At 47.1% G+C, this 27,924-nt stretch overlaps 1 protein-coding gene across 3 annotated transcripts; it reads right to left on the reverse strand.

The window, feature by feature from the left end:
- Window positions 1-51: 51 nt before the first annotated feature.
- Window positions 52-27,764, reverse strand: RNF10 (ring finger protein 10). Of its 3 annotated transcripts, none has more exons than XM_081339345.1 (17): window positions 27,200-27,764; window positions 19,840-20,045; window positions 18,246-18,445; window positions 17,553-17,643; window positions 13,969-14,153; window positions 13,729-13,865; window positions 13,124-13,284; window positions 10,671-10,790; window positions 9,567-9,819; window positions 5,239-5,372; window positions 4,897-5,014; window positions 4,130-4,231; window positions 3,466-3,603; window positions 2,882-2,979; window positions 2,580-2,640; window positions 1,959-2,117; window positions 52-1,006 (listed from the first exon to the last, which is right to left on the reverse strand). In XM_081339345.1, the coding sequence occupies exons 1-17, from the start codon at window positions 27,324-27,326 to the stop codon at window positions 933-935; spliced, it is 2,364 nt and encodes a 787-aa protein (XP_081195471.1). In that variant the 5' UTR covers window positions 27,327-27,764; the 3' UTR covers window positions 52-932. The 3 variants fall into 3 exon arrangements, with proteins under 3 accessions (XP_081195471.1, XP_081195470.1, XP_081195472.1); XM_081339344.1 differs by having other exon boundaries at window positions 1,959-2,120; XM_081339346.1 differs by lacking the exon at window positions 27,200-27,764 and adding an exon at window positions 21,927-21,944 and having other exon boundaries at window positions 1,959-2,120.
- Window positions 27,765-27,924: the final 160 nt, after the last annotated feature.

Genomic DNA, 27,924 nt, shown 5'->3' on the forward strand with positions numbered 1-27,924 from the left:
CAATCAAAATCAGAATGAGGGGAAAAAAAGAAACGCTGCAGAAATACCAACTCGTGCATATGGTTTATTGCAACTATTCACCTTTGCTGGTATATTACACTGAATTTTATTGTAGTCAATGGAAATGACACTTTAGTACGAATTAATTTCAGATCAAGCCAAAAGCAGTGCGGAATGAGATATTTTCTCAAACAGGAGAAACAAAAGTGGGAAAAGCACACACATCCTCCTACATCCAACTGGATTTGGGCGCCCAGCAAATGCCAGCCTCCTCTGGGTTGCCCCTTCTGTGCAAAGGGAAACGCTGCCCCCATCCCTCGCTTCCCCCAGGAATTAGCACCTTCACCCCAAAAGCAGCCCCTGCACACGGACTGACCGCGGTAGGCTTCATCCAACAAAACGTCTGCAAAAGCTGGCCTTCGCAGAAAGACAAAGAACAGCCAGGGAGGCAGGGACTGAGTTACGTGCACCACGACCTACTGCTCAGCCAAGTGCTACTTAAGTGGGCACAGCAATGGGCAAGTATCGGCTGCTGTCTCCCCTACCTCCAGCAACTTGGTTGCGCTTAGCCCACTGCAGCCCCATGCTGATCGCACTCAACCCGTCACCCAAATGGCAAAAGCAGCTGTGCACCCTCCACCAGATGTTGTACTTCCTACAGCCCAGTGGCAAGCCAGGTAAACCGAGTCAGCCTGGCATAACACACATCCTTTTGGCCAGGTGTGTGTGTGTGTTGCAATACTTCAGTTTGGTTATCAGCAAGCAAACAACATATGCCCATTTTTAATCATCCCTAGCGCCCCCACCCCCACCCCCACCCCGCTTCTCAGAAACAGACTGTGTCCGAACTAAAATAATTTACCTATAGCAGCAAAAACACAAAAGCAAACCAAATAAATCAAAAGGAGGAAGAATTTGCCTATTAATAAAAATCACTTTGTATGAACCACTGAAGTACTGAAGAGGAGTTTTTGCTTCTGCTTCTTTTTCTTGCCTCGCTTCTCCTCTGCAAAAGAAAAAGAGCCATCAGGGCCTTCCGGGGCAACCTCCCTTGGAGCTGAACTATCTGCAAGAGATGGTAGCCCTAACTGGGCAGGAACCTCCCCTCAAGCCCAGCGGCAGTTCTGAACGGTGCCCCTCCCACCCCCAAGCCAACATTCCTGGGCAGCTGTGCTTGGGGATGCAAACAAGCTGCGACTCCTGCGATATCTGCCTACTGTCTGATGCATAATGATCCCAATTCTATTTTGTTAAAAAATTCCGCTCTTGCCAGCAGACATGTAGAGTTGGCTAAATATTATTTCCTGGCACTTTTTTAAAAAAAAACATTGTTATTTATGTGTTGGTTGGTTGATTGATTGGTTTGTTTAACGTGCTGCCTGAGGCAGCGTACAACTTATGACCTCAGCAAGACTAGTGCAAGCTGGCACTGTCAACCCATCTAAAAGATTTATGACTCGTACACTGCACAGGTAACCCTTAGTGATCATTCGAAGTTTCAACAGCATTGAAAAACGTGACTTGACCATTTTACACCCTTAACGGCCATTTCAGCACCCCCGCGGTCACGTGATCAAAATCCAGACATTTGGCAGCTGAATCATCACGTGTCCCGGGGGGTCATGTAAGAAATCCCCTTTTGCAACCGTCTGGCAAGCAAAGTCCACGGGGAAGCCAAATTCACTTAACAACTCTGTTACTAACAACACGTACAGTGATCCACTTAACAACCGTGGCAAGAAAAGTCGTAAAATGGAGCAAAACCCACTCAACAAATGTCTCACTTAGCAACAGAAAGTTCGGGCTCCACCGTGGTCATAAGTGAAGCTGGAGAATTAAGACAGGAATGACCACGATGGGAGAGATGTCATGAGGATGGCTAAAGAAACAGGTAACCCAGCTACACCTGCGTTTCTGCACAGAATTAAGGGCCAGCGACGCCCTTTTCCTTGACTTACCTAAGAGGTGTTCAGAAGCGGACGGTTTGTCCAGTTTGAGGAAGGCTGCCTCGATAGCTTTACTGAACGAGTTCTGGAAACTAGGCACAGGCACACGGTCCGAGCTGTCGCTCTCCGCATCACTGTCTCCCGGAGCTGGAGGTGCCGCAGTGGGGGTCTCTTCTGAAAAATGTTGCTTTGAGATTCCCGGAAAGGCTAAAGAGGCTCCCACACCATCACCACGATGGAATAACGCCGACAGAGCTCATTTGTCAGGAAAAGACAGGTCTTTGGCCCTCCAGGTTGCTCACGTGCTAAAATTTACAACTCATCTGCATATTACAGGAGCGTTTTATGGCTTTCCTTGATTCATTTTACTTTTAATCTTATTGACAGAGGCTCACTTTTAGTGCATTTCATCACTGTGGTTGGCCATTTCAAATGTGAGGCCCAAGAAATACAGGGTTATCAACTGAGACCTTCACTGCACAATTATTTAGAAAGGACTACTTTAAAAAAACTGCTGAATATAAACAGCGGCTCCCTCACACTGGTGATCTTACTAGATGATGAAACGTCTTCAGGCAAATGAACAACCTCAGAGAGCACCAAGAACTAGCCCAACAGAATAATCCCGCTTACCTTTCTTCTTTGGCTGAGAACTATTCCATACTTCTGGTTTGGCTTTTCCAGCCCTCAGCATCTGAAAAGTTGCAAGATGGACTCAGAAACCAGATTATTCACCTCACATGCTGATTTTTATTGATTTGGGAATCAAGCTGGATCATCTGTTTACCAAGGGATTACCAGTAAAACTGCTTGTAATAAATGATAAAGGGAGCAGCAATTTCTACAGTTCAGATTTACTCAGCTGTGTAGGCCAAGTTCAGTCTCAACTTCTGCTCTCCAGAAAATGAGAAGGTCTTGCAAACAGCCGCACCCACCTGCGCAAACGAGGGGCAGGCAGGGTCTTCCTCCAGACTCCCAATAAGGAATGGGGGGCTGCCAAGGCTGGAAGATGACAGTGGAGTCAGCAAGGACTCTGGAAGACACAAAGCTAAATATTGAGCGTGAGAATGAAGACGCGTTACTAAAGAGGCAGGGAATGTAAGTTACAGACTTTTGATACTGTGCCCCCCCAAATTCCACTTTTATTACTTGTATTAACCCTCGTTTTTCAGACATGGGCATCCTGTAATTGATTTTCAGTTCTCTTAAGAGTTCCAGTTTGCAAATGTCTACTGCTTTGCCTTTGAAAGCATCTGGCAGGCCTGCGGCTGCATTACTGTCCCCTTGGACTGAGTTATTATGCAAATGTGAAGTGCCACCACTGACTGGTGCAGGAAACAGAATTAAATCAGCCTTTACCGAAGTGTTTCTCAACCATGGCAAGTGTAAGATGTCAACTCCCAGCATGCTGGCTGGGGAATTCTGGAAGTTGAAGTCTGCCCATCTTAAAAGCTGCCAAGGTCCAAAACTGCTGCTTTAGAAGATGCTGTTGATGGCTGAAGTTGCTTTGGCTGCTTACCTGACTGGGAAGTGGGACTTCCTCCAACGCAAGCTGGCAGCATGTGGCACTCGTTCTCAGGACCAGCAGGCTCTCCAGATCCAGCGCTGAAGGCCGGAAACTGCTGCAGGTTCTCTAACGCAATCCGGACCTCTGGATCTAGACATAAAAGCAGAAGTTCCACTTCCGTAACAAACTCCATAGCTTTCTCTTCAAGTACACTAGTCAACTGAAGTTAGGCTCCTCCCTTCTTCCCAGGAGCAACTTCAACAGGACTGTGGCTTCGCTACTTGAAACAGGCTTGTTCCATTTTTGCATTGGGCAAACAAACATTGCCAAAGTATGGTGCAAATGATCCCTCGCTACGGACTTTGCTTTCCATCTCTGCCAAACTAGGCCTAGACTTTCCCCCTTCCCTTCAATTGTGTCTGATTCTCAGAGGCTGCTTGGACAAGTCCCTGCAGTTTTCTTGGCAAGGTTTTTCAGAAGTGGCTTGCCACTGCCTCCTTCCCAGGGAGGGGAGAGTGTGCCTAGACACTTGGCTTTGTGCCCAAGGCAGGATGAGAACATACGCTCTCCCTGACGTAGCTGGATGCCTTCGCCACTACACCAAACCGGCTCACTATGCCTGCATACTGGGTAGTAAAAGACACACAGATGAGCTGTGCTCAGCACTGCCACTCACATTTGCCCTGCTTCTTGTTCTCCTCCATCTCAATTCTGCGCTCTCGACGTCGTTCATCACGTGCTTTCTTCTGCCTAAGCCGCTTTCGTTTTTCAATGTCATCTGAGGGCCGTTGGAAGAGAGTCTCGGTGAGATGAGCTACTGTGGGCAACCAAATCTCTCGGGCGCAGCCTTTCCGGGAAGTGGGTTTTCAGGTTCCTCTCCCCTCCCTATCCCTCAGGAGCCCAACCCAGCACTCAAACTTCAGATTTCACTGACAACTGAAGTCATTCAAGGATCCAATCTCTCATTTCCAAATTCAATACTTCCGTTAACTGCCTTTCTTTTTTTCAGCCCAAATCTCAAATACTAGATTTTTCTAAGCAGACCGCTCGTTTTTCCTCACTGGTTTAATTTAAAAATGAGGGGATACTTTGTCTGTTTTTTTAGGTAGTGTTTCTTGTGGGTGATGCAAGTTGGAACTTGAAAGTAAAGCTGTCGACTAAAGTTGCCAACCCCGTCCCTGAGCATTTCATGGCTGCATCCATCAAGCTTCCTTAGACCCAAGAGCAACGCGCCTGGACCTTTTCTCTCCTGTGCCAGAACAGCCTCCAGCTGCAGCATCCCCAGCGGTCTTCTAACTAAAAAAAACTAAGCGTGGCTCAACTCTGTACTCCGGTGGGTGTGTCAGGTGCCGCACCTGCCAAATACAGCGTTAACTTTTTTTTTGAAATCCTTTTTTTATGAGAGAAAGCAGAACTCCTAGAGATCCGCTTTTCTGATCTCACCTGAAAACATCTGCAGCGTTTCCTTCGAAATGATAGGAGGCTTCACTGCCAATTCGCAGATACTGAACTCACAGGTGAGGGGCAGATGGCAGAGGTAACGATGACGCTGACGCACATCCTGCAGGCGGGAGTCGTGGTTTAGAGAAGAAGTGGGCTCCCAACTCTTCTCCCCCCAACGCCGCTCTTCCGATTGCCAGCATGCAGAAGAGGCAATGCCAAGAGGCTCCCAGAAAGAGCCTGAGCACGGACTGAACTGAAACATCTCCTAGCGGAAGGGAGCTATGATGCTCACCCCAGAGGCAACATCTGGCCATCCACAAGGGCCCCAGGCCCACTCGTTACCTCCGTCATTGAGTGGCCAGAGATCTCCACCACGGTAGCTGTGATCTTCTCTGGACTCTTCTCAAGGCTCCCATATTCGTGCACCAGGCAACGGACATTCACTGGGTGCAGATACAGACACTGCCCGTCTTCAGCTGCACCATCAGGGGGGAAAAAAAGAAGAAAAAGTTGCAGGGCAGTTATTTAAGGTTAGGAACTTAGAACAACCCCTCAGGGTGAGATGGCAGGTAGTTCTTGACTTAGGACGACAATTGGGACCAGAATTTCCTTTGCTAAGCAAGGCAGTCATTAATGAGTCATGTCTGATTTTAATGCTTTGGACATGGTTGTTAAGTGAATCCCTGCAGTCGTTAACTCTGAACCATCTCTGAACAAGTGGCTGAGTCGAGGACCCCGTGGTTGGGCTTGGACAGGGGCCTCGAGTTAAGACGCGCTAAGAGGCCCCTGATAAGATTCTTAGCCGGTTATTTTAAGAGGTTAGGGAGGGGGAGGAAGGGGAGGGTGGGGAAGGAATCTGTAACCGGCACTCAGTCTGGACCTGTTAGAGGTCCCGACGGGACGGGGTCGGGGGAGGTGGCTGCTGGCGCTGGGAATGTGGGGGTGGGGCATCGAATCCCCACGGCGATAGGGTATGGCAGCAGGTGTTTGCGCGGAGGGCCATATCAACATCTGGGATCGCGCCCCCGCTATCTCCGAGCGGTGGCGCGCTCCGACCCTCCGGTTAGCACCCTCCTACCCGGGGATGAGGGTGATCAGGCCCCTGAGCTCAGGTTGGTCTATTTTAACGCTAGATCCGTAGTTAACAAAGCTCCCCTCATCCGTGATCTGATTGAGGAGGAATGTGCGGATCTAGCGTGCATCACGGAAACTTGGTTGGGTTCGGAGGGAGGGGTGCCTCTCACCGAGTTATGCCCGCCAGGTTTCCGGGTGCTGCACCAGCCACGGGCTCAGGGTGGTGGGGTGGCAGTGGTTATTCGGGAGACTTTGTGTCCCCGGGAGGCCACCATTGTCCAGATGGCCGGGAGTGAATCCCTCCTCTTGAGATGTGGTCCTCGGGTTCAGTTGGGCTTGTTGCTCACATACCTGGCGCCCAGCTGTGTGGCAACAGCCCTGCCTGAGCTGCTCGACACCCTCTCAGGGTTGGCGGTGGAGTTCCCCAGGCTTATAGTCCTGGGTGACTTCAACCTGCCATCACTGGGGGGGTCGTCGGAGTTAGCTCGGGAGTTCATGGCTTCCATGACAGCCATGGGCCTGACCCAGGTTATTGAGGGCCCTACTCACGAGGGGGATCATACTCTCGACCTGGTGTTCCTGTCTGGACAGTGGTTGGATGATCTGGGAGGGGGTTCTCCGTCCATCACCCCTCTGTCTTGGTCAGATCATCACCTCCTGAGGCTGGTTTTCCGTCATGCCATCCCCCGCCGCTGGGCGGCGGAACCGACCAGGTGGTTCCGCCCCAGGCGCCTAATGGACCCGGACCGGTTCCAGAGGGCGCTTGGGCCGATACCTATCACCCTTACCCACAGCCCAGTCGATGCTCTGGTGGAGGCCTGGGAAACGGCTGCCACCAGGGCACTCGACTGTGTTGTACCCATGCAACCTCTGACTCGACGCAGATCCCGTTGGGCTCCATGGTTCTCTGTGGAGCTCCGGGAGATGAAGCGTCGGAGACGAGGTCTAGAGAGCGGTTGGAGATCCAGCCGATCCGAATCCGACCGATTGCAGTTAAGAACCTTCATAAGGTCTTATCTTGCGGCGATAAGGACGGCGAAGTCTAACTACTTTGCCGCCCTTATCGCGTCCGCAGATAATCGCCCGGCCGCCCTGTTTAGGGTGACTCGCTCCCTCCTTAACCAGGAGGTGAGGGAGGATCCCTTGCAGGGACGAGCCGAGGAGTTTAGTCATCATCTGACGGACAAAATCGCTCGGATCCGGACCGGCTTGGACTCTGACTGGGCAGAGTCTGATGTGGAGGAATCAGGCGGTCTTGAGCACGTTATCTGGACTGAGTTCGACCCTGTTTCCCCTGATGATGTGGACAGGATCATGGGGAGACTGAGCTCCACCACCTGTTTGTTGGATCCGTGCCCCTCCTGGCTAGCTTATGCGGCTCGGGAGGGAACACGAGGCTGGTTCCATGCAGTAATAACTGCTTCTTTGAAGGAGGGTGTCTTCCCTGCCGCCTTGAAGGAGGCGGTGGTGAGACCCCTCCTCAAGAAGCCTGCTTTGGACCCGGCTGTTTTAAACAACTATCGTCCAGTCTCCAACCTTCGCTTCCTGGCGAAGGTTGTTGAGAGTGTGGTGGCGCATCAGCTCCCTCTGTTCCTGGAAGAAACTGATTATCTGGACCCGTACCAATCGGGCTTCAGGCCCGGACACAGCACGGAGACGGCATTGGTCGCGCTGGTGAATGATCTCTGGAGGGCTAGGGACAGGGGTTGCTCCTCTGTCCTGGTCCTATTAGATCTCTCAGCGGCTTTCGATACCATCGACCATGGTATCCTGCTGCGGCGTCTCAGGGGGTTGGGAGTGGGAGGCACCGTCCTACGGTGGTTCTCCTCCTACCTCCAGGGCCGCTCGCAGTCGGTGTTGACAGGAGGGCAGAGATCCGCCCCGAGGTCTCTCATTTGTGGAGTCCCTCAGGGGTCGGTTCTCTCGCCCCTCCTGTTCAACATCTACATGAAGCCGCTGGGCGAGATCATTCGTGGCTTTGGGGTGGGGTATCACCAGTACGCTGATGATACCCAACTTTTTCTTTCCACCCCGAACCAACCCAGTGATGCCCTCTCCGTGATGTCCCGGTGCCTGGAGGCGGTTCAGGTCTGGATGGGGAGAAACAGGCTTCGTCTCAATCCCGCCAAGACTGAGTGGCTGTGCATATCGGCGTCTCCGGTTAACCAAGTTATTCCACCTCTAACGATGGGGGGTGAGGTGTTACCCCCCGTTGATAGGGCTCGCAACTTGGGCGTCCTCCTGGATTCACGGCTCAATTTTGAAGATCACATAGGAGCCGTGACCAGGGGGGCTTTTGCACAGGTTCGCCTGGTGCGCCAGTTGCGTCCCTATCTGGACCGAGACGCCCTACGCACAGTCACTCATGCGCTTGTGACCTCCCGTTTGGACTACTGTAACGCTCTCTACATGGGGCTGCCCTTGAAGACCACTCGGAGGCTTCAACTGGTGCAGAATGCGGCCGCGCGAGTTGTAATGGGGGTTTCCCGATACTCCCATGTAACACCTCTACTCCGCGAGCTGCATTGGCTTCCGGTTGCCCTCCGGGTGAAATTCAAGGTGCTGGTTATCACCTATAAAGCCCTACATGGCCTGGGTCCGGGTTATTTGAGGGAACACCTGCTGCCGGCATCAAACGCCCTTCGCCCAGTGCGCTCCCACAGGGAGGGTCTGCTCAGGGTTCCGCCGGTGAGAGATTGCCGGCGGGTGACACCCAGGGATAGGGCCTTCTCAGTGGGAGCGCCTGCCCTCTGGAACCAGCTGCCGGTAGAGCTGAGGACTGCTCCCGACCTCCGATCATTCCGCCGGGGCCTGAAGACCTGGCTCTTTGAGCTCTCGGGCCCAGGCTGAGGAGAAAATTTTAACTGGGGTTTTAATGTACAGGGTGAATTTAATGCTTTTTAATTGGTTTTAACTTTTGTATGTTTTGATTTTTAATTCCCTGTAAACCGCCCTGAGTCCTCAGGGAAAGGGCGGTATACAAATGCAAATATTAAATGCAAATATTATTCCATATCTAGCAAAGGAAGTGAAAGTGCTTTGAAAAAGAGCACTCTCGCCAAGGCCAGGGAGCTTTTTCTGCAGGGCTATCTGGGCAGCTGCAGAAAAGGGAAACTCTGTGTGTGTGTTTGTGTGTGTGTGTGTGTGTGTGCGTGCGCGCGTGTTAGATTCTGGAGCAGAAAGGCGCACTGAGCGATTCTGATGAGGCATCCAAGCCAATTCAACTTCCGCCTGACAGTATTATCAACAGACTCCACATCAAGAACCAGCAAAAGCAAGACTTCCAACTCTACTGCCGAGCTGCTGAGGACTGTTTACCAAATTAAACACACAGCAAGGTAGCACTGAAATAAGCTTCGGAAGATGCAGCCCATCCTACAATAGGAGCCAGCATCTGGAGAGCCCTCAAGGTTACTGCAAACTATTCGGGACCCGAGTATTCAGTGAAAAGCTGAGATAATTGGGGAGCATGGAAACATCAGCTACCTCTGCTCTGACCTTCCCTCCCACTGTCCCGACTCCGTTATGCTACAATTGTTTGACATCCACCTTAAAACACAAAGCTTTCCCACAACACCCAGCGCTACAGGACTGACCTTGGTAGAAGTAATAGGAAGGAGGACTCTGGGTGTGTCCGCCGGCAAACACAGCCTTTGGTTTTCCAGAGCCAGATGCACCCAGAATGGCTTCCCCTGCTTCACTTGGGCTTGCCGGATCCATCTTCCTCTCCATGCCGTCATCCGCTGCTGCCTCTGCACTTTCCAAAGCAGGGGGATTTCCACTGGCGGGACCCACAGGGGGAAATTCCAGCAATTCATCATTGAAAGAAGAAAGATATTCTAGCGCGCCCTGCAACGATAAAAAAGCAGTTAGCACCCCCTGGTTCTGTTCCAGTTAATTTCTCCTTTTCTTTCCCTCTGTCAAGATAGCAGAGGCTAGCACAAAGACAAGGAAGGGAAACAATGGCCGGGAAGAGAAAATTGGAGAATCATACAGTACTCCAGAATAATGGCCAAATTTGTCTTTATTTTAAAACTCAGTAGAAACTGCTTGCAAAATGGGCAGCCTCGGGAGACAAAGGGTTCTCAGGGAATCTCTGGGCCTCGGTTCCTCACTTCCGGGCAGTCTCGAACTCTCACCCCTGCATTCAGGCAACCCACAAACAAGCCCACAAGAAGACACTGGAGATCCTTCCTGGAGCTTCCTGCTCATGGGCTGCTCAGTGCTTACCAAAATGGCAGGAGGCCTTTAGGCAGCAAAGATCGTCCGCCCGTGTTTTAAAAACCCACTTCCTTGTCAGCAGGGAACTCTGGCACGAAATGGAAGAGGCAGATATGGACACTGGTCGCCCTGGAAAGCATCTAATTTGGTGATCACGGACTTGGCCCCCATCTCAAGATGAACTGCAGCTGACAGGATTCCCCTCCGTTGCCCAGGCCCATTAGGCCTCGGCTGCTCTTTTCCGGACATGCTCTAGATGTGCATTTCTTCACTGTCGATACCTCCAGGCTGATAATCAGTAGTTTTCCAAAATGCAGCATCCAGAATGGGTGGAACATCCAAGAGTTGTTGTTACCCTCAAGTGCAAGGCCAGAGAAAGCTGGCCTGGTCCCAATCCATTCTAGGAAGCCCTCTTCCGTGTCCCCCTGGCCTCCTCTGGAGGCAGATGAAGCACGATTTAAGACTATGCAACTACTCACCTTTTTCTCTTGAGGTACTGCTGCAGTTTCTTTCTTGGAAGCTTCTGTCATGACTAATTTTTCCACAGCTGCAGTGACACCAGGAACATCACTCTCACACATCAAGTTGCCTTCACGATCCTAGAAGGAAAACCAGTTATGTGACTCTTAGAGAACAGTATAATGTAAACCTATTTATTTCTTCTATTACTGGGTTAGGAATGTGGTCTTGTAATGCATAAATTATCAGAAAAGTATTAATAACTTTCTCTTGCTAACATGCTGAAATCTTTGTATTTTACAGAATACTTTCTTCTATTCTATGGACCCCTATCCTGTCATGTACTTTGAATAAACAAACATGGCTTTCCGACTTCTGTGTTTTTCTTTCTTTCTGCAGTGATTGGCTGCTTGCTTGGTGGCATCTTCTGTCCCCCTGCAGTCTTCCATTCTCCCAGGCTTCTCAGAGATGATAAATGGAAATGTGGAGACACCATCGGTGATGTTCGCTAAGACCTCTAGAAATTTGAACACACTGGTATTTCCTGAATATGATTCTATCAAACTCGGTCTTCATCTTTCAATTAGTTCTTAGAGGGAATTGAAGGGGAACTCATCAAATTCGCAGATGACACCAAACCGGCAGGAGTAGCCAACACCCTAGAAGACAAACTCAAGATCCAAAAAAGATCTTGACAAACTTGAACAATGGGCCCTATCCAACAAAATGAGTTTCAATGTGGAGAAAAGCAAAGTCTTACATTTAGGCAGAAAAAACCAAAGGCACAAATACAGATTGAGTGAGACCTGGCTTAAAAACATAACTGTGAGAGGGACCTGGGAGTCCTAGTGGACGATCACTTAACCATGAGCCAGCCGTGTGCAGCAGCAACCAAAAAAGCTAATACAATCCTGGGTTGTATAAACAGAGGCATAGGGATGAGGGCCGAAGGGCCATTTCAGGTATTATTACCGCTTTATAAAACCCTAGTAAGGCCATACCTGGAATACTGCAGCCAATTTGGGTCACCATATCACAAAAAGGATGTTGAAAGTTTGGAAAAAAAATCAGAGAAGAGCAACTAAGATGATCAAAGGCCTTGACACTAAAACATAGGAAGAACGGCTGCAGGACTTGGGTTTGGCTAGTCTAAAGAAAAGAAGAAATAGGAGACACGTGATAGCAGTGTTCCAATATTTGAGGGGCTGCCACAAGGAAGAGGAGGTCACATTATTCACCAAAACACCAGAAGGAAGGACAAGAAACAACGGTTGGAAACTGATCAAAGAGAGAAGCAACCTGGAATTAAGGAGAAACTTGCTGACATCGAGGACAATTAACCAGTGGAACAGATTGCCACCAGAAATCATGAGTGCTCCATCACTGAAGATTTTTAAGAACTAGACAATCACCTGTCTGAGATGGTAGAGGTTGTCCTGCTGGAGTGGAGGGTTGGACTAGAAGACCTCCAAGGTCCCTTCCAGCTTATTCCTATTCCTATTCCATTCTATTCTCTCTTTTTGGTTTGTTCTTAAGTTCAGCTTTCCTGATATCTAGTCTGCTCTTCCTTAGTGAACTTGCAGCTTTTTGAATTTCAGTAACGTTTGCATACCTACAACAGTATGTCGTATCATATGCTAAATAACCTACAACAGTTGCTCCTGCTGTCTTCCCTTTTTTCTTTCCAGAAAGGACTCACAATTGTCCTTTTCACATATCCTTTTTTATGAACTCCCTTTTGTCTTCAATAATTTTACTCATTTGCTTCTTTTATGAAGGAATCCAACTTACCATCACTTTATGTTAATTCAAATCTGGATTCCTAAGGTTTCGGATTTATTCCTTTCTCTATCAAATAAATCCAGCACTACACAGCATTTTCAGCATTGCTGCTTCTTCCACTTTCTGGATTAACATTTCTGTTTCATTTAGCAGGTCCTCTACCCGCTGAAGGCGAAAGTTGCCAGAGAGGAAAGTCGGGAATTCCTTGGCAGGCCCACTCCTGGCAGTTGTTTCCCAATATGTTAACTGTAATGAAAGTCCCCCGTGTGCCTATTTCGAAGACCTGCAAATGCCTTCTGGAATGCTTCATTCGCAGCAACTTAGGTGGGTGGGTGATAATACACACTATCAATGATGATGCTTTTATTCATCTTTATCGCCTATATACACTCCTTCTTTCTAATAGTTAAAATCATATGGGGTCATTTCTAATTTTTATTTTTAGACTCATCGTGCTGTGGAGCAGATTGGAGTAACCCAGTACGTGTCATGACCAAGCAAAGAACTAAAGGTGGGTGGATCTCAAATCATTCCAATCCTTGTAAAATAAACCACAGTATAAACTGGAAACAAACAGGCTCAGACCACATTAGCCCATCCATTAAAACAGAGAACGTGTTCCAAGCCAATGAGCGCCACTCTACCAGCCAGTTCACCACACTCCCTCTCCAAAGTGTAAGGGTTTCCCCACCTTCAGTTCCTGCAGGGCTGCTTCAACGAAACAGGCTTCAGGTGTGTGCTTTTCCTCCTGGTACTGGCGCAGAAGGGCGGCCTTTTCTTCCAGGATTACTTGCTGGAGGACCTGGCCCTCAGAGGCCAGGAGCAGCTTTGAATACTGGCTGTGCGGCTTATCTGGATGGAGAAACAGCCAGACGTTGCGACAAACATTACCGTCACATTTGGATGTGTTGCACATCAACCACCCGCAATGCACTTCAGGTTCTTAAAGCGGCTTCTTTAAGAGTTCCATTAAAACGTTTGTCTTCAATGACAAAATAATTAAAGATTTACAAGGAAGAAGAAACCCTGCATGATTAGAAATAACTTCCTAGTTGCTTCAGGCTGTCTAATCGGAGCTTGTGTGGTGCCTTTAGAGAGCAGAGGTTGATTTTTCAGTAATGTACAGGCTGAACCGCTAAAGAGCATCAGTTCTGAAGGGAATCAGAGCTGTCCCTTTCAATGAGGTTCACGTGAGATAACTCTGAAAGCCATTGGCCTTCCTTCTGCACGCGGCTCACGGTTTGCAGAAATCGAAGCAATCCCAATTCACAAGACCTCTGAATCCTCAACACTCACCCCCCAGGTGAACAGGCTGCTCCACATGAGCGAGCGCTGACTTTGGCAGTGCGATCAAGGCCCCCTTCTTCCGCTGCATGAGCTGCATTGTAATTGTGTCACCAATTGCATACTGACGGGTTTCTAGTGCCACAACACTGCAAAAGAGAGAGAGAGAGAGAGAGAGAGAGAGAGAAGCGGTCCACGACAACTGGCTTGGTGCAGGAGGAAAGGATCGCCTCACTCAGGGAACCTCTGTACCTTTTGAGGTCCTTCTTGTGAATGGAGCCGTAGCAGATGGGGCACTTGCTCCAGGTCTTCTCACTCAGGGAGAGATAGTGCAGGATACAGGCCCAGCAGAAGATATGCCCGCAGCGAGTGATTTTGGCAGCAGTGGGTGGGTATAAGCATATCGGGCAGGAGGGCACTTCATGGCTGTAAATCCGCTAGAAATGTGCAACAGAATCCCATTGATAAAATTAAACTCTCAAAAGGTATTCTTCTTTAAAGAGCAGAATATGTTACAACGCAATGTGGGGAGCTGACTATTCAAAACCCCAGCCACCGACACAATGAAGCAGGTGGCCATCTGATTTATAGTTATTTTAAAAAACACGCTTCTCTCAAGAGCACTGAGGATTGTCATTCCAGCACCTGCCCAATTTAGGAATTTCTATGGAGAACATAAGAACAACATCCCTGAGAAGTGACTGTCCAGATTTTATATGATGTTTTGTAGAGAAAAGCAGCCCCACAATCTGAGTCTTTCGCTTCCACTATCAACCCGCTTGTACCACACTGAAAAATTTAAATTTGCTCCCCTGCAATTTCCACTCTAGTTCTACATGGCATAAAACAGACAGCAGGGTTTTATTAAACCCGATTCCACTGTAGAATATGTTAACATGTTGATACCATTTCTTGACTCTGGTTACAAAGTTTGCTGCCCGATGATTTTAGGCCAATAAAATTTAAGCGATTGGTTAGTTCAGAAATAAGAAATGACCAATTTACATGGGGTAGAAACATAGAATCATAGAGTTGGGACCTTGGATGTCTTCTAGTTCAACACCCTGCCCACCCCCTGGCTGGAATCCTTATCCTAGTTGTCCAATCCTTTCTTGAAAACCTCTAGCAATGGAACACCCAACTCCAGAAGGCAAGCTGCTCCACTGTTTAATTCTTCTCACTATTAGGAACTTTCTCTTTAGTTCCATGTTGGATCTCTCTAATGAGTTTCCACCCATTGCTTCTTGTCCTGCCCCCCTCATCTCTGTGACAGCCCTTCAAGTATTAGAAGATTGCTATCATGTTACTCCTAATCCTTCTTTTCCTCAGGCTGTTGTTAGCTGCGAAGTCATGTCCGACCCATCGCAACCCTATGGACAGCATTCCTCCAGGCCTTCCTGTCCTCTACCATCTTCTGGAGTCCATTTAGGCTCACACCTACTGCTTCAGTGACTCCATCCAGCCACCTCATTCTCTGTCGTCCCCTTCTTCTCTTGCCCTCAATCTTTCCCAGCATTAGGCTCTTCTCCAGTGAGTCCTTCCTTCTCATTAGGTGGCCAAAGTATTTGAGTTTTAGCTTCAGGATCTGGCCTTCTAAAGAGCAGTTAGGGTTGATCTCCTCTAGGACTGACCGGTTTGATCGCCTTGCAGTCCAAGGGACTCGCAGGAGTCTTCTCCAGCACCATAGTTCAAAGGCCTCAATTCTTTGGCGCTCAGCCTTTCTTATGGTCCAACTCATACCTAATTCCCTTTAAATATTCATCATATGGTTTAGCTTCCAGTCCCCTAATCATCTTTGTTGCTCTTCTCTGCACTCTTCCTAGGGTCTTGGCATCTTTTTTGTATCGTGTTGACTAGAACTGGACATAGTATTCCATGTTTGGCCTCACTAGTGCAGTATAGAGTGGTACTATCATTTCTTGTGAGCTTGACGCTATCCCACTGTTGATGTAGTCTAGGACTGCACTGCCTTTTCTGGCAGCTGCAGCACATTGCTGGCTCATACTTAAGTGGTGGTTCACTAGGACACCCAGATCTCTCTCTCTGTTACTGCTGCTGAGCAAGGAACTGCTTATTCTATACCTGTGCATTTGTTTTTTTCTTGCCTAAGTGCAGGACTTTAACTTTTCTTGCCACTGAACTGCATCTTGTTGGATGGGGCCCAGTGCTCAAATCTGTCAAGATCCTTTTGAACCTTGAGTCCATCTTCCAAAGTGTTGGCAATTCCCCTGTTTGATGTTGTCTGCAAATTTGAGTGATGAGGGCCTCCAGCAGTGAAATAATATTTTAGCCCTATCTTTTTGTAAATCATTCAATTCATCCCTGCAATCACAACTTTTCTAAACTCAGGATAAATAAGCGTGGATTGAGTTTGCACTGAGCCAAAGCGACAGCAATTCGTTCTTCCAAGAGAAGCTGAACAGATCAGCCGGGGTCAGCTGGGCTTTGTCCTCAGATGCCATTTCAATCGATATTTCGTTGACAGAACTTATCTGGTGGGCACAACCAAGCTTAAGCCGCCAGGCGGGGTAGGAAACACTACAGGCCTCAGAAATGGTGACTGGATTGATTCTACTGCAAAGGTCTCCTTATGTGCACCGTTGGCTTTAAACTGCTTAATTGCTGCGACAGAACTACTACCATCACAGCTGGAATTATAGCTGTATTGGACTTTGGTGCTCCAACTTGAGATGTTTGCAAGTGGTGGAAAACTAGAATTAAATGCCTAGATATTTAAAAAACCTGACCTGCTTGATTTGGTTACCCCTGACTATCCACTTATAGAAGCTGTGTATTGTGATGCCTTGTGAATACAGTCAATGCTGCTAACATCAGGTGTTATTGCTTTGACAGCAGATGGAAATGCATTCAATTTTCTCCTTTGCTTTTAGAGCTGATTGGTACTGGGAGAGGGGATATGGATGAGAGTCCAGTTAGTCATAACAATAATTTCAAGTCATGGGAATTCAAGGTTACTGAGCCCAGAGTTCATAACAATTTGGCCGCGGGAGAGCCCAAGCTAATTGGGGAATGTGATTTATGACGGTTAGTTGGAGGAGGGAATTGTGCTTTGCTACTTTGTGCCCAGGGGAGGGGAATTCAGTTTTTGGCTTCAACTATGTAGTGCCGACTTCATGCTTCTTGAATAAAAGATCCTTTAAGATTTTTTTTATTATTTTATTTTAATTCCATTTATATCCCGCCCTTCTCCGAAGACTCAGGGCGGCTTACAAGCTTAGCAGTAGCCTTCATTCTATGTATATGCCTGCTTATTAGGGCTTTCACACACACCCCAAGCGGCATTATTACAAAGTCAGCTTAATTGCCCCCAACAATGCCTCCACGTTCTTTTGAAGAGTTTCATCTGTCGGTATTCTCTTGGACATGGGTGGCTGCATTATCAGCAATTAGAAAGATGGAAGTTGGTTCGTGAGCCCAGAGGAGAAATCATGTTTGGCAGGAGACTATATCAATAACATAAACGTTTAACTAATGAAGGGGTCAGAATGCAATTTGATTCCTTTAAAGCTGGAAATAAAGTTTGTCAGTTTGACATTGGACAAGCCTTTGAAATATATGTTTATATCTGTATACACACACACACACACACACACACACATACAGGGTGTTTTCATACGGCATCTTTATCAGCTAGAAAAACGAGGGGGCTAATTTCCTCTCTAGCGTCTTTTGGAGAACTGTAGTTTTGAATTCACAAGTTACCTAATGAGCTGTGTGGAGGACTTCCTTTTCTTTCCTGAATCTCTCCCACCATCCCGATTCCCAGGCTGACCACAGTATTTGTTTCAGAAAGAGAGAAGATGAAGGATACTAACCACTTGTTGCACAAAATCCCAGTTGACCAAGGTATCTGGGTCAGTGAAGTGAACCGTGTAGTCCTGATCATCACGCACCACAAACTGGCAGCTGCAAAGAATATGAGGGATTTAAAACTAAAAACTCGTAATAACCGCCACCTGAAACTGATTATATAGAAATGATCCAGGAAGACAGATATTCAGATTAAGTAACTGCTGAATTATCTACAACAATCTTAAAACAAAATTACTTTATCTTTTCCATTAGTCTAACCGTAATCCAAGGACACTCTCAGAAATCAAATATATCAAGGAGAGAAAATCAGAAAGTATCTGCTTTTTAACCTTCCAAGTAATGCTCTCAATTCACAAAACAATGCAGGTTAGATCTTGGCATTAACAATTTCACAAAGCTATGTGGTATAGCTTGTATAGCTATGTTGTATAAAACTTACCTTTTATATTCACATCACTGACACTTTCCCTTTGTTTTGAATAAATTCAAATGCAAACAGCAATTTTAATGCATTTCAAATACAACAGGGCAATGAGAGTCAAATGATCAAAATAGCCTCCAATGTAAAATATAAATCCAAAGAAAACGTTTACATGGAAAATGAAAACTATAAAACAGCAGCTGAAAGCAGCAGATGGGAAGAGTACAAATTAAACTCTCCCTCAGACACTGATGAAGGCGGATCTCACACTCACTTGGCCTGAAGGAAAAGCTCCTTGCTGAAAGGTTTATTTTCCCATTTGTTTCTTTTTCCCCAGGTGCCGTGGCTGCTCCCGTCAAAATGGCTGGTGTGGCCACGAGGTTCAAATGTAAAATTCAACAAATGGTTTAGATTAATCTTCTTGGGGCCAGAGAATTGGGCAGGGCTAAACTCTGCCCGCTGAGTTTCTGCTACCTGAGAAAACAGATAAAATTAGTTTGCAGGAATTGCAATAAAAAAACTATGCCATATAAAGACCGTTATTTTTACCAGGAAGATGAACATTAGGCCAGAACTTTGGAACAATCTCTTGGGAGGACGGGAAAAGCAAATGACGTTACTTTTGCCAAAAATATTACATGGCTGTCCCATCTAGCAACAGAGCTCAAACCAAAGGAAGCTTTATTCTCCTTATAAGTCAAGAGCTTTTTTTCTCAGCTCTTTACCTCAGACAGCATATTATTCACTTGCAAAACAACAATGGACTTTCCTCTGACATTTTTTTTCTATATTATCATCAAAAATCTTTTAAAATATATTGTGCTTTCAAAGATCACGATCTGGAAAACTGCTTATACATCCCTCAAAGTACAGGTTAAGGAGGATTTGCTATTCACTGTAATATTTTAAAATATACAAATAGAAGCAACATCAACAGTCAACCCTCCAGTTTTAATTGGTTCTTTCAAGAATTAAACATTTGAAGTAGCACTTCAATGAGATGCATGTTTTGATAATGAGCCTGTCATCCTTGAATATCAGGTGGCTCAGTGGGTTAGGACGCTGAGCTTGTCGATCAGAAGGTCGGCAGTTTGGCGGGTCGAATCCCGAGTGCCGCGTAACAGAGTGAGTGCCTGTTACTCGTCCCAGCTTCTGCCAACCTAGCAGTTCGAAAGCACGTAAAAATGCAAGTAGAAAAATAGGGACCACTACGGTGGGAAGGTAACAGCGTTCCGTGCGCCTTTGGCATCTAGTCATGCCAGCCACATGACCACGGAGACGTCCTCGGACAAGCGCTGGCTCTTCGGCTTTGAAACGGAGATGAGCACCGGCCCCTAGAGTCGGAAACGAGTAGCACGCATGTGCGGGGGGAACCTCTACCTTTACCTTAGACATAAAGTAAAGCCTTAAACATCTACAGTTTATATATTTGGGAAATGCTGAACATTTATCTTTCTTGTGCCTCCTGCCACAGGCTGGACAGGGACAGCCAAAGGACCAGATGTGACCCACAAATGCCCAGACCTGTCATGTTTGTAGAACTAAGAAAAAAATGTACATGCTAATGCCCGCATTCCTTTCTGTACACATTTAGAAGCAAAGAGTCCATAGTAACCTCTTGCTATTATGAGAAGTAATCTGGCCATTATTTTTCCAAGATAGGGCATTATTGTTTGATTCCCCCCCCCCACAAGCATGAAGGTAAGAACATTCAGTTCAATTAGATTCTTATTTTTAATCTCTAACATTTTTATTTAACATTTTTAATGCGAGAAGATAGAAGTTTCTATTGTGTCAGAAAAGAGAGAGAAGACAGAATATTTGTTTAACGAAGGCATGTCAATGTCCTGGTAAGGGCAGAATCTCACCTCATCTCGTCTTCCACCATTAGAAAAAAGGCTAAAAGATTTGCCACCGCTGTTCTGTTCCCCCCTCTGAGGGGGCATCTTGTTAAAAGCTTTGCTTTTCTGTGGAAAGGAGCGACGGGACTGGCTGGGGAAAGTCTCATTTTTGGGATATGAAGTTTCTCTCTTACGATTATAACGCTGTCTGGATCCACTTGCATTTTTCCCTTCTAAAATAAACATTAAAGGAATAATGTTCAGCATTAAGTCAAAAGCAATTCCTAGCAGAGCACTTATATCACACCAAAGTGACAGCCAGACTGGCAACACAAGCAAAAGCTTATCTAGAGAAGCCTATCACATGGAACTTTCATGACTTTCTGGTGAAATCAAACATCTTAAAGATCTTGCTAACTGAAGATATTTTGATCTTAAAACTATATTTTTTCTAACCCTTGTGCTAGCATAAACAAATACTGAACTAATAGAAATATTACTACATTTACTTGTAACATGAAAGGATTATTCTTATTACTTAAGAAGAAAGCTGTGTTAGTCTACGGTGGCCCAAAATCAGAAGGACTGATAGCCCCTTTCCAGACTAACAAAATTTTATTAACATTGGGTACATGATTACTTGTTCAGTTGCCTAATTTCATTATTCTAATGCTTTGAATCACCCCAAGGGAATTAGACAAATAAATGACCTATAGTCATTTTTTTTCAAATACTTCTGACAAGGAAAACATTGGTCTTTTTAAATTTGAGTTTGTACACTCAAGCTCTTCCCTCCAGCAATATTCAATTTAGCACACATCCAAACTTTTTCCAATAAAATAATATTCTGTATGCAATCCAAAGTAACAGTGATTACTATCCAATGCAGGCAATACATTTCCATCATTGTAAGTTCTGTTATAATTAGAACAGTAAATCAAGAAAGAAGCTGCTACCAGGATAGGAAACTTGGGGGTATAGGTAGTCCTCAACTTACAACCACAATTGAGCCCAAAATTTCTGTTGCTAAGTGAAACAGTTACGTGAATTTTGTCCCATTTTACGAACTTTCTTGCGATAGTTTCTAAGTGAATCACTGCAGTTGTTAATGACCATGTTAGTAAGTCAATTTGGTTTCTCTACTGACTTTGCAAATGGGGATCACATGACCCTGGGACACTGCAACCGTCATAAATATGTGAACTAATTGCCAAGCATCCAAATTTTGATCATATGATCATGGGACTGCTGCAATGGTCGTAAGTATAGAAAACGGTCATAAGTCACTTTTTTCAGTCACGTTGTAACTTTCGATAATCGCTAAACGAACTGTGTATGTCGAGGAGTACCTGTATTAGCAACCTTAAATTTCATAAGATGTAAAATTTAAAACTTTGTTATTTAAATTCCCTTAGTTGGAAACAGCTTTCATATATGTATGAGAAGATTATATATACAAATGATAGATACTACCACAAAAGGAGAGCAGGTATTTGTAGTTTCCTACTTAACATTCAAGGAACTTCTCCCTTTAAAACAGCTAATTGTTGACTGGAAATTATCAGAACTTAGGAAGTACTGTACTATACTGAACTTTTGCAACTTGGCTCTTGTGTAGAAAGGCCTTTTTTCTAAAACATTAGTCATATATACTTTTAATAACTGTACTTGAAAATAAATCATTGGATAACTGCTAGGCAATTCTGTTGCTGCAGGACTGCTACCCCAGGCTTTGTAGAATGTGACAGTATAGTATCAGCACCCTCAGCTATTTGCACTATGGCCTGTTCAGATTAGAACATAATCAATGTCTGCACACACAGCTGTCGTAAACTAAAAGCAGAACTTTCTAAACACAAACCTTTTATCTACAGAGAGCCTCCAGCTGCTACACTAAAAAATTAGTTGAAAATAGTTGGTCAATATGAATATCACCTTCTGTAGTGATGGAAAGTTTGTGGGACTCTACAGAACCGTTCTGCATTGTTATGACCCGCAATGTCATCAAAACCTCATCTAAGAGCTGTTACTAAGGATATTCTATAAGTCGGTCTGGTGCAGTGGGTAAAGCAACAAGCAAGAGACCAGGAGACCGGGAGTCAATAGTGACTTACAGGCACACACAAAAATTAAAGCTATACATAATTAGTATATTCTTTCATGTCTTCTTGGTAGTGGCCTCTTCCTTTTGGAGTGATCTTCTCTCCAGATACAATTGACCCCAATCCTGCAGGCTTTTAGATGTTTTCCAAGGCATTTGGGTCAGGATGAGTAAAGTCCCATTTGGATGAACTGCAGTCTATTTAGTCCTGATAGCTGCCCAGTTAGTTGTTAGTTGGCAAGAGATACCCAAAACCGCAGAAGATAGGATGAAGATCCAGATGGATCTCTAAAGAGTTGAACACTGGCCCCTATCTAATAAAATAAAATTTAATGGAGAGAAAAGTAAGGTTTTGCACTTAAGCAAGAAAAATCAAATGTTGATTAGGTACAGATTAGGTGAAACCTGGCTCAATAGCAGTAACTGTGAAAGGGATCTTGGAATCTCACTTAAAAATGAGCCAGAAGTCTGCAGCAGCAGCAGCCAAAAAAAGCCAACACAGTCCTAGGCTGCATTGATTAGAGCAGGGGTGTCAAACTGCCGGCCCGTGGAAGCTGTGCCCACCCCATTGCCGGTAAGGGCAAAACTGTCCCGTGATGTCGCGAGTTTGACATGTCTGGATTAGAGGGATAGAATCAAGATTACATGAACTATTAGTACCCCTTTATAAAGCCTTAGTAAGACCACACTTAGAATATGGCATCCAGTTTTGGTCGCCATATTATCAAAAAAGATGTAGACACTTTGGAAAGAGTGCAGAAAAAAGCAACAATGATGATTAGGGAGCTGAAGAACGGTTGCAGGAACTGGGTTTGTCTAGTTTAGTGAAAAGAAAGAATAGGGATTACATGATAGCAATGTTTCAATATTTGAGGGGCTGCCACAAAGAAGAGGGGGTCAACCTATTCTCCAAAGCACCAGAAGGCAAGACAAGAATCAATGGATGGAAACCAATCAAGGAGAGAAGCAACCTGGAATTAAGGAGAAATTTCCTAATAGTGAGAACAATTAACCAGTGAAGCACCTTGCCTCCAGAAGTTGTGGGTACTCCATCACTGGAGGCTTTCTTACCCAGGCAGCTGAGTCAGAAGTTCACATCAATGAGATGACACTCAGGTAGAGTTTAAGTGGCATACTTCATTAAAAAACAAACCGCTTGAGTCTGCCTTCGTGAATCTTCTCTGTGGAAATGACTACCACTCCAGTCAAAAGAACTTTCTGAATAACTCAGAAAAAAAGACTTCAAGAGCAGAAGAACTTACATAACCATTGTCAAAGACTTTGACCTCCACCATTAGGCAGACAGGATACAAATGAAGAAAATGCAACATTATTATTTGTCCAATAATAAATCACCAAATACAAAGCATATTAACACTCCAGGAGGTTTCAAAGAATAATGGCAAAGAAACTGCAGGCACTTTTGTACTGTCTGATGTCAGTCTGTCTGAGACTGTTGTAAAGAAAATACTGAATAAGAGCAACATGTACGGGAGAATACCAAGGAAATATCACACTCTGCAAAATACAGTGCTGTCCATCAAAACTGATGAAGCTTCTTATATGAGAAACGAAATGTTTTCAAAGAAAAAAAACAAGAAAGTTCAATTGCCTTTTGGAAAAAGCACCTTTGGACTACCCATCTCAAGTTTGCCAAAGACCACCTGGATGATACAGAAAGCAACTGGAACAATATTCAAAGGACAAATGAGATAAAAGTGGTTCTTTCAGATAATATTGAGAAACCTTAGGCTTGGTAAACACAAAACACTGTTCAACATCATTTCAGATGTGAAGCATATTTGGATCTGGACAGCTCAATCACTGATGGAACAATGGATTCTCCACTGCACCAGCAAATTCTACAAGTGGATGCCAGGTGAACATGGGACATGCTGTCCAATGATAAGATAAAATAAAATAATCTTTATTGTCATTTTTTACTGTGGGCACAATGGCGCACATCAAAAATGAAATTTAGTTGCCCGCTCCCAAAGTGAGATGCATACATGGCACACCCCCAAAACATACTACATACAACATATGTATAGACCCACACCCCTATATATACATAACAATAAAATATGAAATACTGTCCAACTTGAATATATAATGGAAGGAGGAAGCCTGAGAGTTCACAAGGCTAATGCTGTATGGAATGAAACTATGGTTGAATCTGTATGTTCTGCTACGGTACGTACAGGATCAACAGGTACATACAGGAAAACATTTAGTTGACGTCCCTGGCGCTGAAAGAGGCACCACTGTTATCACATCTAAAACTTCACATACTTTCTCCAGTGAGATTACTGAAACGTTGGCTCAGTGCATTACTAAAGCCACGACATAGCCAACTTCTGTGTTGTTGTTTTTAGCCAGAATCTCTATCTATTAAAACAACATAAATGACACTCAGATTACACTGTAGGTCACAATACTGGACATTTCTCAAGGGCTCACAAACTTTCACCACTGAGTCCAGGGCAAAATATTCAGACAAGTTTTAAAAGACCATATTCCTGCCCATGAAGAAAACAGAATGAGCTCCATATGAACTATCAGATTTGTTTAATTAAGGGGTACCCCTGAATTTAGTTCAATTGATGACTTCATGAACATGTTTGGCTTCCACTGCTTCCTTCCAGAATGTTTATTCAATCTCCTCTAGGGTCCTACACTGACATTTTCTATGGTCTCCAATAATTAACAAGGACCAACCTGGCTTAGTGTCAATGGAGATTCTCAGATATCCAGATCATAGTTAGCACCTTTGGGAGAACCTGACTTAGCTTTTTAAGATAACAAAAATGAGGATGATGCTGTCTAGATTCTGTCTAAATATAGCATCCTTGCTATTTATAGCAGGGATGATCAAAATCTGTTAATATGGGAATAAAATATTCCAGAATATTTTAGTTCCTTCCAGAATATGCCAAACCTCCCCTTAGACCATGTCATTCCTGGAGCTAAATAGACATGATATTCCAGATGAGACCTCTGGTTTGAAGCTTAGCTACCCATGAATCACCTCAAATTACTTCCACTGAAACACCAAATTGCTTGTAGATTGGCAAGGTCTGATAATCACACAGAGACATTAATTTTATAGTGCCTGCTCCACAGTAAGGCCAGTCTCTGGTATGTCAGTAAAACACTGATGTGCCTAGAGGTTTTAGAAACAGAGTGAAAATTTGAGAGAGAATTATAGGGGCTAGCATTATTTTTCAAATATTGTGGAATGTATCTAGCATTGCTATCTCAGCAGTGGCAGCACTTAATAGATCTTGGCTGATCTTGGAAAGAAAGAAGAGTTAGTTTGAATAGTCTTCAAACATCTGAAGATCACCTGGGCCACAGGTCTGCAACCCGCGGCTCCAGAGCCACATGCGGCTCTTTCAGCCGTCTCCTGCGGCTCCCAGTCCTCTGCCATGTGCAGTCCAAAAAAAAAGTGGGACTAAAAAAGTTCAGCCAATCAATTCAAATATGCAGGGTAGGTGCATATCTCGCCTTGGCTCCACTCTTCAGTCAAACCCTGTTCTGCGCATGCTTGCATGTATGCGCATGCGCACACATTTTTTTGCGGCTCCCAGTTTTTCATTTTGTGAGGGAACCGGTTCCGAGTGGCTCTTTCACTGTTTCAGGTTGCTGACCCCTGACCTGGGCACTACAGCACAGCGGACTAGCCACTAGACAAGGGAAGACTAGAAGACATCTTAAATACTGACAAAACTGCTTCCGTACCACTCCCAAGAAAAAGGTATATGGAGGCAGTCCCCAGGAGTCAAGCTCAACTCATGGGTTTTTCTAGCTCTGCAAAATGATGATGCCTCCAGGGCAAAGAAGTGTTTCTTCTAAGGCAATTGGCAGTTTGTCCTAGAACACAGGTCGGCAACCTGCGGCTCCGGAGCCGCATGCGGCTCTTTGAGCCGTCTCTTGCGGCTCCCAGCCGCCCGGTGCGCGCGCACCTCTTCCAACGGGCAGTGGTGCGCGCGCACCTCTCCAAATGGAGAGTGGCACCGCCCGTTTGGAGAGGTGCACGCGCACCTCCCCGAATGGGCGGAGGTGCGCGCGCACCTCCCCAAACCTTTGGAGAGGTGCGCGCGTACCTCCGCGCGAATGGGCAGCGGTGCCGCTCTTTCAGGAAGCCCGCCGCGGCCCGTCTGTGAAGCTGCCGAAAGCGGCAGCTTAGCAGACGGGCCGCGGCAGCTTCCGCAAAGAGCGGCGCCCCTGCCCATTCCGAGAGGTGCGCGCGCACCTCTCCGAACGACCGGAGGTGCGCGCGTACCTCCGCGCGAAGGGGCAGCGGCGCCGCTCTTTCAGGAAGCTGCCGCTTTCGGCAGCTTCCTGAAAGAGCGGCGCCGCTGCCCCTTGGAGGTACGCGCGCACCTCCCCAAAGGTTTGGGGAGGTGCGCGCGCACCTCCGGTCGTTCGGAGAGGTGCGCGCGCACCTCTCGGAATGGGCAGGGGCACCGCTCTTTGCGGAAGCTGCCGCGGCCCGTCTGCTAAGCTGCCGCTTTCGGCAGCTTCACAGACGGGCCGCGGCGGGCTTCCTGAAAGAGCGGCACCGCTGCCCATTCGCGCGGAGGTACGCGCGCACCTCCGGTCGTTCGGAGAGGTGCGCGCGCACCTCTCGGAATGGGCAGGGGCGCCGCTCTTTGAGGAAGCTGCCACGGCCCGTCTGCAAAGCTGCCGAAAGCGGCAGCTTTGCAGACGGGCCGTCGCCATCGGGCAACCGGGAACCGGTTCCATCTCATTTTTAAAAAAATGGCAGCCGCGTGCGTCCGCGCATGCGCAAAAAACCTTTTTGCGCATGCGCGTGCATGGACACACGCACGCGGCTCCCTCTTTTTTTAATTTGTGATGGAACCGGTTCCCAGTGGCTCTTTTTCTTTTTTAGGTTGCCGACCCCTGTCCTAGAACAACAACTGCATCAAGAATAATGGAAACAAGGATGCCTCACTGATCATCATGAACACTGCCAACAAAAGTTATGGGAGTGAAGACTTACAGATGCCATCTGTCTAAGTTTCATATTTAAAGGCTGTGAATGTTTAAATATTGGGATTTTTAATTGCAATACTCAAGCATTCCAAATAAAGAAAATCAAAAATACAATAAAGCTTGGAAGTTCCTGCACTGGCTAGGGTGGGCTCGGCTGGCTGCAACAACCCAGGGCGCTGCTGCTCCGGCTGCCCGTAGCTCGCTCTCAGCAGCGGACTCCACGGCCCAGCGTTCCCCTCCCAGCCGGGGCCCCTCGGCGCCTCCCCCTCCCCCGCGCAGCCTTACCCCCTTTGGGCTTGGACTCCCCACCAGCCGGGCCGGCGGAGTTAGAGCGGGGCTGCTGCCCTTTGCCGCCCGTGGCGGAGGAGGAGCCGGGCCCGAGGCCGGAGCCGCAGGGGCTGTTCTTGTCCATGGCGCGGGCGGGCGGGCGAGGCGGCGGCGGCGGCGCTACGGCGCGGGCGGGCGGGCGAGGGCGGCTGGCGGCTGGGGCCGAGGCCCAGGCTCATGGCCCGGCGGCGGGCTCGGCGCAGCGCAGTCGTCTCGGCCACCCTCATGGCGACATCTTCCTCACTGCTTCGCCCGGGCGAGGGAAGAAACGGGCCGGTGCGCGGCCACCACAGGCCTCCGCTGCCGAGTCGGAGAGGCCGCCTGGCGCGGCCGGGCCTGCGCCCCGCGGACGGAGGAGCGGCCTCGGGAGAGCGCGGGAGTCCGCGAGGCCTCCGCAGCCAGGCCCGGCCGGCGCTTGGAGAGTGGCGAGGAGGGGAGTTCGCGGCCAAGGGGAGCCGCCCGGTCCGCCTCAGCGCCGCCGCTGCCTGTAATGGCGACGCGTCGCCCACCGCCGTGACGGGAAGGCCCGGATGGAGCCTTTCTCCAGGGGGCGGGGCGCGCCCCGCCGCAAAGCATACCGGACGCGGTGGTTCCGCCCTCAGCGGCTGGACGGGCCGCGGGCCGGCCTCCTCTCGAGAGAAAACTACGCCTCCCGACAGGCTCCGGTTGAGGCTCGCCCAGCG

The sequence above is a fragment of the Vipera berus genome, assembly GCF_964194415.1.
Source record: "Vipera berus genome assembly, chromosome: 14".
In the NCBI taxonomy this organism is placed as follows: domain Eukaryota; kingdom Metazoa; phylum Chordata; class Lepidosauria; order Squamata; family Viperidae; genus Vipera; species Vipera berus.